The sequence below is a fragment of the Sinocyclocheilus anshuiensis genome, unplaced genomic scaffold, assembly GCF_001515605.1.
Source record: "Sinocyclocheilus anshuiensis isolate Anshui unplaced genomic scaffold, SAMN03320099.WGS_v1.1 scaffold29, whole genome shotgun sequence".
Taxonomy (NCBI): Eukaryota; Metazoa; Chordata; class Actinopteri; order Cypriniformes; family Cyprinidae; genus Sinocyclocheilus; species Sinocyclocheilus anshuiensis.
Genome location: NW_015539835.1, coordinates 259,081 through 270,506, shown reverse-complemented (window position 1 = coordinate 270,506; position 11,426 = coordinate 259,081). Strand labels below are relative to the sequence as shown.

The following is an 11,426-nucleotide window of genomic DNA, read 5'->3' as shown; positions in this document are numbered from 1 at the left end:
ATCTGAATAGTCGGGTTGAACTGTTCTGGAACAGTGTTGTAAATACAACTTAACCACTGATTTCTAGTCATGTCCTCTTTTGGAAGGCCAAACAAAGTAGTTTCGCTTTCGCAGCGAAACACACAGCACCTTCACAACATGGTGGCGGCGGTGGCAGCAACAATAAAGTTACGCCTTCTTTCTTTTTTGCATGAACTTTTGGGCGATGTAATTCAAATCTTCCCACACAGTGACGTAGACATGTGGGGGCGTGTTTAAACGAGGCGTTTTAGGAGGGTGTGGACCAGTCTTAATTTTAATAAAGAATATCTTTTTGGGTTTGAGACTTTAGTCTTTGCAACTTTAGGGATCTTACCTATTCACGAACAGCTTGTAACACTCCAAAGAGAAAGGAAAACTTGAAATCGCACCATATGACCCCTTTAACTTTTTCACAGTTCTACAGTATACTACAGTGTAACTAATCATTTTTACAAATATTCCATGTAGTCTCTAAACTAAAACGAGGTCATAACCATTCTGTAAATGCACATACTCAAATCATATACAGTATTGTGGTCACTATGCCTTATACTGTAAACAGCCATGTGCTCTCAGGTGATCATTCGCTTGATCACCCATAAAGATTCACTATGTTGAATCTGCTCTGTCAATGTGTCCATAAACGAGATTACACCTGAAACCACAAGGTAAAATTGACAAGCTCTGTTGTTTCCTGCTCTATTATGATTTGTCATGTTCTATGATTTAAGATCTCCACAGTGTTGAGAAAACTGTGTTGTGTGTTCGGCTACTCACCAGCTTTCTGTTGCGAGTCTCTTGTAAGTGTTAAAGGAAGCAATGGGAGGTGCTCTATGACCTCTTACTCAAAAAGTGTTTGGTCCAATGTTCATCGCTACGGCAACTGTGCCACACCTGACATAACTAAGTGTAAAGTTATAAATCACTGCTGGAGTTATAGAATCGCTCTTTAGCTATGTTGAACAATCTCAGCACTCAAAAGCAAACACATATACACATTTAAATGCTTTTTCTTTTTTGTGGATTCACAGATAAAATCATACAGTCATAATTGTATACAAATATTTTAGGACTTAATACAGAAAAAAAAACAATAACATTGTGCACATGAACAGACTGCTGTTAGAAAAGGAATGGAATCTTGCTGGTGTCCGCACTGGGTTTTTATCTTGCTTACTATTTCCCACATTATTTATTTAGTCGATTTTTGTTATACTAACAATGTATAAATAATACAAGAAAATCTGTTAACACCAGCTGAGTTTGCTTTGATGTCACTTAGGAGATCAGAGCATTAGTCAAAGAAAAAAAACACTGATAAGCTATACTGTAAGATTTTCACAAAATCTTTAAGGATATAAAAGTAGCATGGAAGAAAATCAGAACTTTTATCTTATGATGTTTGTGATGTATTCATGCAATAAATTTTAGATGGAAATTTTTGATTGAAATTTCAATCAATTTTCTTTTTTTTCCCCGGTCAATTTTCAGACAAATTTTAGTTTTTAAAAATTATTTTCAAAAAATATGATGCCATGTTTTGGCACATACAGTATATGTTTTATTTTTTGCTCACTAACATACTGTATTGCATCTGTTGCAAAAATAAATAACAGTTTAATGACATACTAAAGTGTCACACATCAGTTTAGCTTCTACCTAAAGACTCACACTAGAAGTCGTTACCGTACATTCAGTAAATATTTACAAACACGTGTTATTTAGAGAGTAGAGACTTGAAACTATCTGTACTGAAGTATCATTCTTGTATCCATGCCAGTGTTGGGAAACTATTTGAATAGCAAAGACAGTGGCTACAATTGATTTGCATTTGCATCAAATCTTGTGTAGAAATAGAATATAATATGGCAGATATTCACTAAGATGGCCACATGAAAATATAGCCTATACCGTTTACCTGATACGACAGATTTTAAGATTTGTCTTTGGAGTAGATTTAGCTTACTGGGAAGTTCATGGATAGGTTATGGATGGGAAGTTGGCAGGGTCAGAAATGTCATATAATAATAATTATTGAATTGGTTTTTGTGTTGTCATAGAACATTTTTCAAATCTGGGCCTATAAAGCATAATATGGATTTTGATTGATGGTTGGAAAAATGCCCTCATGAAGGAACAATTTAAATAAATGTCACAGAAAATCTGTTCCATATTGTCCCTAACAACAAATTTAAATGGACAACTCACCCAAAAATGAAAATTCTGTTATCATGTACTCACCTTCATATTTTTTTCCCAACCTGTGTGACTTTCTCTCTTCTGCAAAACACAAAATTAGATATTTCTTTTTTTGGGTGGTCTATCCCTTTAATTTCCAGGCAACGCAAGTAGGCTACATGCTAAATTCACAGAATGCACTTTGCCATAATCCCAGTACTCACAGACAGATCACATTCATATTTTCACTGAATCAGAGGTGAAAAACATTCAATATAACCATATATAAAAGCCCTTTTGTCATTTAACTCAATAAGTTAAAGTCGGACAGGTTGTTCCGCAGAATGGTGTCTTTCACTGCTTCAAAAACGAAGCGGATATTTTCAGTGTCGGTTGCACAGGTGAAATGTGCATAGATGCTTTTATGTGTGTCCGTGTTCTGCTCCTCATAAATACTCAAGATGAACTTCATTGCGGCATCTGCATTATTTTTAGGGCCTGTGGAATGAGCAGATAACATTAGATGGCATCATTTCAGTGGAGTTTAGTGGCAAGCAAAAAACAGTGTTGGGAAGGAACTAACAGCATTTTCAGTTCTTCTGTATTTTGTTGATGCATGAAACTTTTGGTCCAGTGGACTTTCAATGGATGGACAAAAATGATGAAAGAATATTAAAAATATCTTCATTTGTGATGAAATGCCTCATGGGTGAAGAAATGATGACAGAATGTTCATTTTGGGGTGAACTAAGTAAGTCTGTGCACACTAAGATCAATAAAATGATGCAGACAGTGGTTCAGACGGACAACATTTTTTTTTAGCTTCCCCAACACTGCTCTGTAGTATGTCTACTGCAATAAATTACATATATTAATATATTTGACAGCACAAAATACAACTTGTCAGAGAATGTTTCTTTTTCATACAATGGACCCTTTTCACATGACTGTGATGATGTGTTTTATCGGCCATCAGCATTGCAAAATTTTTTATATTTTAATTTTTTTTTTAATTGCATGTACATTTATAACACTTTACTTTGTATTATATTATCTTTGCATCAAATTACAAAAAAAAGTTATTGCTGCTGTGAGGGTGTTTTAATACAACGTCTATGGGAGTGATGGTAAATTTGACATTGTTTTCTCTTCTGACTGCACAAAAATAATTATTTGAGATAGTCTCCCATTCACTAGTCTAGAAGTTTACCCAACTATGACGACTTCCACTGCTGGGAAACCCGGAAATGTGAAAAAGATCCATAGCACTGTCTCACTGTACTGGCAGTTTTTTTTTTTTTTCACTTCACTAAAATTTTATATGTTTTTATACCTAAAACAAGTGATGAATCTGCCAGTTTTGGTAAGACAAATTATCTATGAAAACAAGCCTTATGCTGTGTTGCTTCTCATGTAAATGTATGTTGTTTCAATAAAAAAATATAACAAAAATGCTTGTTAAGAAAAGGATTTTAGCTGTGTTTTTGGCACTCCAACCTGTATATTGTGGAAAATAGTCTACAAGATGTGACTTTGAGATCTTCTCCTTCAGGATATCTGTTTTATTGAGGAAGAGGATGATAGAGGACTCCTGGAACCAGGAGTAGGAGATGATTGTCTTAAAAAGGGCCTTACTCTCCTCCATGCGGTTCTGGGAAGGTATAATATCACATCAACAGAATGAACATCTGTGAATCACCTATGTTATAATGATGCTAAATCTTAGGCCCGGTTTCACAGACAGGGCTTAGACCAGGGGTGCCCAAACTCGGTCCTGGAGGGCCGGTGTCCTGAAGAGTTTAGCTCCAACCCCAATTAAACACACCTGAACCAGCTAATCAAGCTCTTACTAGGCATACTAGAAACTTGAAGGCAGGTGTGTTGAGGCAAGTTGGAGCTAAACTCTGCAGGACCGAGTTTGGGCACCCCTGGCTTAGACTAAACCGGGATTAGGCCATAGTTCAATTAGGACATTTAAGTATATTTTATGAATGTACTTAGAAAAAAAACATTACATTTTGTGCATTTTGAGATAAAACAAAGGCACTGATATATTTTAAGATCAGTCAGTGCAAGTTTCTTTCAGTTGAAACAACTCAGACTTACATTTTAGTCTAGATTAGGCTTAAGCCTTGTCTGTGAAACCGGGGGATAATAACCCAGAAAAGCTACTAAGACAATTCAAGGAAGTGACTAACCTCATTGGCACACTCATATAAGACCTGGTCGTACTCGCTCAGAGCCACCAGGAAGATGATGGAAGTAACGTTTTCAAAACAATGGATCCACTTCCGTCTCTCTGACTTTTGGCCTCCAACATCCACCATTCTACAAAAACAAGTGGTTTGAATTACAAAATGGGTAACAGTCAGTCGTCCATCTTCACACCACCACAATTAACAGTTACCTGAATATGACTGTCTGGAGGTCAAAGATGTACTCAATTACGCCTGTGGTTGGAATTCGGACTCGCAGAATATCCTGAATCGTCGGCAAGTAAAAGGCTACAGATATTCTGTCAATGTCATCGAGGTAACTGGTAAACAGAAACGAAACAGACTTTGAGAAACCGGGAAAACTCCTTTTCAATTATTTGTCCAAAACCCTGAATGGCCACCAAAACTCGACACAAAATAAAGGAATGTTTCGATTTCATATGATAAAGCAAGACATATTTTTTAAAATTAAAATATCATGTCATATGTAGGGTTGCAAAAAGGTGGAAAATTTCCAGTAAGCTTCGGAAACATTCCAGAAATGTTGGGAAAAAAAAATTTATATTCCAGGGATTTTTGGAAAGTTTCCGGAAATTTACCGGAAATTTTCCACCCCTTTGCAACCCTAGCCATATGTCATAATAATTTCTATTTATCTATCCACAGATAGACTAGTCAAATAGAAAGTTGACTAGTAAAATAGTAAAATGATTGATTGTGTACCAAGATGACTTGTGTTGCATACATTTTATCATTTCATTAATTCCCTGAATCAAACCAATGACCTTGGCTTTGCACTACAGTCTGTGCTACAGGTACCATGGTATGCAATGATTACCATATTAAGATACCATGGTATTAACATGGCATTCCAAAGAATACAACAAACACTAAGTCTAATGGGGAAAAAACACATTATTGCAGTATTATGGTGCCATATCTAAAATGTACAAGTGTACTGGTACTAATAGTACTAAAAAATAGTACAATAGTACTTTTTGTCAGTGTGAGAACTGAACTATTCACTGCACTCACTATTTGGTAGAGTCTGATAACTGGAACTCTCTCCTGCGTTCAAAGCATTTCTGCAGGCCTTGGTCTTTCCACACACTCTTTATGGCTTCAGCATGTTTAGGCTCCAGTGACTGTACTGTTTCTGGGATCACACTGTTAAGCATTGCAGCATATGTCTACAACACACACGGATAAGATTTTAGTTTTGATGGGAGAGCTAATACATGTTTATTTACTGAAGATATTTAACATGTCTAGTAAAACATATGCTTTGTCTTGGAATTCCTGGTGCATACTTTGTTTTTTTCATCAGCAAAAGGGATATTCAGGTGCTCCATGGCTTGAAGCAGGTTGTGAATGGAAACAAAGATATTCTGGAACACCAGCTTGGCATAGGCCATCCTGTCCTCTTCTGTGTAGCCCCTGCCATGTATGATTCTCATCTGCTTGATGAACGTGCTCTTCCCGCTCTCCCCCGTGCCTGTCGAAGGACATGGAAAGATTTTGCTGTAAGACATCATGCATTAGATGGTTACTGTGTAGCTACAGTACATGAATAGTTTTGAGACCATTAGTATTGAGACCAAAAATTAACCAAAGCTTTGTCTCATCACAATCCAGTTTGTATTGAAAAGAATAGCCTGGAGTCACTAAGTGACTCTTTTTGTTGTTGTTTTTTGCATTTCGTATGTGTTGCAAACAGCTTTATGGTGAGTAAATGATGACAGATTTTTCTTTTTTCTTTTTAATAAATATTCACTTTAATGCCAGCGGTAAAGCTTCAAAGACCACTGCAGTATTTTTTTTTTTTTCCATCTCAGTTCTGAACTTGGTATGATGAGAACTGATTACATTGATCTGACATTTTTTCATACAGCCTTCGTTACAACATTCCTGTTCTGGTGGAATTTAAAGGTGCTGTATATGTTTTTTGAAGCTATTGAACTGAACTGAATCAACATTGAACTAACTTGAGCTGAAAAATGACACTAGAGCTAAATTTGAATTTGTCTCATATTTCCTGAAGTTCGCATCACTGATTCTGATCTGATTCTAATAGTCATCTCTCTGTCACCGTTGTTGTAACTCATGTGCGCTTCTACATATTCAAATTTGGTGTGGCGTGAAAAACAGCTTGGTCATTCCTCAAAACATCTCCCTTTTTTGTTACACCAAACAAAGGAAGTCCTATGAGTCTGTAACAACATAAGGATGAATACGACAGAATCCCTTAATAGCGTTAGTGTTATTTTGCAGATATTCACAGTAACCTTCAGCAACAGAAATTCTCTCTTACAAAAATATGAAGGGAAATGATCTATTCACTCATGCTCATTTTTAGAAACACACAGAGACCAGACAAAGACTCCTAGTATGGATTTTCAAATTTGCATGTTTGCCTTAGGATATGAATATTGTGATTGTGTGAACAAAATGATCTGCCAGTAAGGTGTGAATGGTTTGAATATGATTTGCATTAATATGAAACCATAGTTAAACAACTATACTTAGACACTATCGTTCAACAAAATAGTGGCGGAGCTAGAGTTTTATACATGGCGTGGCCAAGGCTAATTCAGGGAGTCCATAGACCATAACAGAGAATCAGTGTATAACTCTAACCCGGCATAAAAAAGCATGAATAAATCCTATGATTGCTGATTACTTCACATTACAACACATTAGCTATACATTCCTACCGTAACTTCAAATGTTAGTCTATTGGAACTTATTTCTATCATCTGATTAACCAACGGTTGGAGCAAAAGATCTAACATTAACTTATACAGTGAATTCATTTTGTAAATGTTGTTCAGGAAACCTATAACATTTCCTCGGATGTTCATTCATATTTATTTCATTATAGGCTGGGAGACCAGCCTAACCTGTTAAGATCAACTTACTTAAACCAGCTAAGAGCAGCAACCCAGTTTAGACTGGTTTAATTTTTTTTTTCAGCAAGGCAAAATGGGCCACAATTATAATTTTAAGAAGAACTTTTATCACATTTGAAACCGCCAGAGGCAGATAATAGCATTATAGGATTATAGCGTTCCATACGGTTATTCATGAATGTAATTCATAATTACTATTTGCAAAGAAGTATGTGCATTTCTCAAAACAATTTGTACAAACAGCACCACACTATGGATCACCTGCAAAAGCCTGTAACTTACTCAAAATCGTTAGTTCATCTCTCAAAAGTAAGTATTTATGTCAATGCTTAGTCTATTGGAACTTATTTCTATCATCTGATTAACCAACGGTTGGAGCAAAAGATCTAACATTAACTTATACAGTGAATTCATTTTGTAAATGTTGTTCAGGAAACCTATAACATTTCCTCGGATGTTCATTCATATTTATTTCATGCTAATTAGAATGCACTCCTGCTTCGCTTGAACTGAGGCAAAGGGGCAGCGCACGTGAACCATCATGCCACTAAAGAGCTCCAAAACCATACAGAACACCAAACGCAGTCTGTTGACTTTGATAACACATAACCAAGTATGATGCCACACGCCCACACGCAAAACCCATTCAGACATTGCAGTGCTGGATGTGAATGATTCATGATTGTATCTATTACGTGCCAGACAGGTCTGACAGTTTTGCTAAAAGGGTAGAGATTGTTAACATGGTTAAAACAAGGAAACACTGGACAAGCTCATTCATCTGTTCTTCTGTTAAACTGGTATTAACCCAACTGATTCTAAATAAACTTAACCTAAAATTTAGCGCAAAATACATAAGTAGATATCAAGGAAAACATAAACTAACTGAAACACATGAAGAACTGGTTATTTTCTGTATGATGCAAGTACACATAGGACGTGATGGAGCTGATCCTATCAGTACTTAGGAATTCACACATTGTTCCTGTTTGCATGCTTTTGTAAATATCTTGGCATGCTTACTTGCATTTTAGTTTCATTAAATGCAGAAACAAATACTGCTATACTGTGTGAGACTGAATGAATTTCCATTGACATCCTTTTGCATATATTTGCATGTGGCCGCTAACAGTCAGGAAATATGTCATCTAAACATTTGAAGTGTGAATTTTGTAAGCCTTATAAATATAAAAGCTGTAGCACATATCATCTGACAATTTAATTGTAATAATTTAATGTCAATAAATGACTGTTTTCAGATTGTTTTAAGATGCTGAACAACTCAAATTATTTCAACTGACCATTACAAATTGTTTAGGTGTCACAAAAAAAAATATAGAAATCTACATACATAAAATAAAACACACAAACAAAAATGAAAAGTACATACCTAAAAGCAAAAGTTTCAGTTGTCGGGATGAATCCCGCTTATCCATCTTAAGCTGTCTCTCAATTTCTTGGTGAATCCTGATGCTTTCTCTGTCTTCACCTGACAAGCAGCAGTCCCCCATCCTGAACAGTTTGAACCTTCTCCAGTACTTTGCAGTTAACACATTCATCCAGTCGCTCACCAGTGTTAAAACGTCTTTAAGAAAGCCTACGGGAACACGCCTACCTCAGGACCAGCGTGATGTACTGCAGTTTACAGGTGAAGTTTCTTCCTCATTCAGTGAATGGGCTGGGTAGTGTCACATAAGGCATTTGTTCCGTTTTCCTCTGCACCAATTTCAATTGCTTTCTATTAAAACACACACACACAAAAAGCCCAAATCATGAGCAAAAGAACTGAAGAATGCCATTTTAAAATTGTGGAACATTCTTCTGTGGAACACACACACACAGTTTTTGAAGATTGTTTAATCAAACAGTTTTGGTACTCAAGAATGAAAAGTCCTTGTGTCATTGTTCACAAACAAGAGTCAAAATGTATAGTCACGTTGTCAATATAACAGTGCACTTTGTTACAGTAAGACAGTTGTTGAATTTCAGTATCATTATTTATAACTGTACATCCATGTGAGCACAATAACTGATTTGTTTTTCTTTCTTTCTTTCTTTTTTCTTTTTTTATTTCTTTCATATATATGTATATGTATATATATATATTAGATAGATAGATAGATAGATAGATAGATAGATAGATAGATATCCATGCACATATACAGTATTAACCACTTTAATTGTGTATGTAATTTTTCTACCCATCAAGTCTATAAAACAGTTACCATCAATGTTTTCTAAAAAAAAAAAAAAAAAAAAAAGACATTCCGGTAACACTTTACAATAAGGTTCCATTAGTTAATGTTAGTTAATGTTAGTCCGTTTTTTAACTAACATGAACAAACAATGAGCAATACATTTATTACAGTATTTATTCATCTTTGTTAATGTCAGTTCATGAAAACACAGTCGTTCATTGTTAGATCATGTTAATTCACAGTGCATTAAATAATGTTAACAAGCACAAGTTTCGATTTTAATAATGCATTAGTAAATGTTGAAATTAACATTAACTAAGATTAATAAATGCTCTAGAAGTATCGTTCATGCTTAGGTCATGTTAACTAAAGTAGTTAACTAATGTTAACTAATGAACCTTATTGTAAAGTGTTACCGATATTTCTTTTACATATTTGTATCATTCAAGCATATTTCGAGAAATAATAATGAAATGTACCAAAAATAATCAAATTAATGAATAGATGAATATTAATAAATTTATGAATAAATATTAAACGTATACATTAGCAGACCTTCTGTTGATAAAGGAGACATTATTTCGCTAAAATAGCCTTAAAGACATTTTGGTTAACTGTATGCCACTTTATTTTGCTTCAGTACAGGCTTTGATTGATGACAGAACTTGGGTGAACTATCCCTTTAAGTACAGTAAGAAAGACAAAAAGTCAAATGTAAACATTTTGAAAAACAAGTTTGTTAATATAGCACAGAATTCCATGCTATGTTACACATGGAATATTCCTCACATTACATCCCCCAAAATGAAATTATTAGGAACAAAATGTATGTGCATGTGATTACGTTTTCTGATAGAAACAAACTGGCTCATCTAGTATATGATGCTATGAGTGGCCTAATGAGCCGTAAGGCAAAATACAATTTCATTGCTAGTAAGAGATAGACGTTAAAAGGAAGGTCCTGCGTTACAGGATAATTATACTGGTTTCTGGGTTTTAAAGCAGTAGATGGGCATGTAAAGAACTAGAAAATAAAAAATAAAGTCTGAACAAATTCTTCTGTGGCATCTGACTGTATATTTAAGCGTGTAAGGTGTCTTGTGTCACAGCACACTTATGCAACACTTTTAAGATGGAATGAGGAAGTATGAACAAAAACATGTTATTAAACAGCATAAATAGCAGGTCCAGTCTAGCACAGAACTTATTAAACTATTGCATTTAAGCGTATTTGCTAAATAGGTTTAATAGTTGTGTCTCTCAAAATATACAGTGGAAGGTAATGCAAGTTTATTTAGCACAGTTCATTCGCAATAGTAATTAGTGCTTCACATGAAAAGGATTTAGAAATAATCATAACACATTATTAAAACAAAATTATTAATACAAAGTAAAAAAATTAAGATTCTAATAAAATGTTTAAAATATAATTGAAGACAAACAAGAAGAAAAGAGAAGAATAAATAAGAGGATGCAGTACTTCAGTAGGACACATCACAGTGCTGATTCAGTAAATGCACAGTGAAACAGATGGGTTATGATCCTGATTATCTGAGTGGTCTGCTAATATTCAGTGAGCATATCTGATATGCAGTGTTGGGGAAAGTTACTTTTAAAAGTAATGCATTACAATATTGCATTACTCCCTAAAAAAGTAACTAATTACGTTACTTAGTTACTTTTTATGGAAAGTAATGAGTTGCGTTACTTTCGCGTTACTTTTTAAATATGAGCAGGGCTTGATTGTTTTTAATATAAGAAGTTCTATTTATAGCAAATGTAAAAGCCCTTTCCCACCAAAAAGTGTAATGAATAAACCTCAGGCTGAAAGGAAAAGTAAATTCGCGTCTGTTCAGTAGAACGCAGGAGAAGAAGGTTCAACACTCTTCAGCAATAAAAAAAAA

General features: G+C 34.9%; 1 protein-coding gene across 1 annotated transcript; it reads right to left on the bottom strand.

The window, feature by feature from the left end:
* Positions 1–2,503: 2,503 nt before the first annotated feature.
* Positions 2,504–8,835, bottom strand: LOC107684372 (guanine nucleotide-binding protein subunit alpha-14-like). Its single transcript, XM_016480624.1, has 7 exons — positions 8,715–8,835; positions 5,726–5,910; positions 5,451–5,605; positions 4,607–4,735; positions 4,398–4,527; positions 3,697–3,850; positions 2,504–2,697 (listed from the first exon to the last, which is right to left on the bottom strand). Exons 1-7 carry the CDS (start codon positions 8,833–8,835, stop codon positions 2,504–2,506), a joined length of 1,068 nt encoding a protein of 355 aa, XP_016336110.1.
* Positions 8,836–11,426: the final 2,591 nt, after the last annotated feature.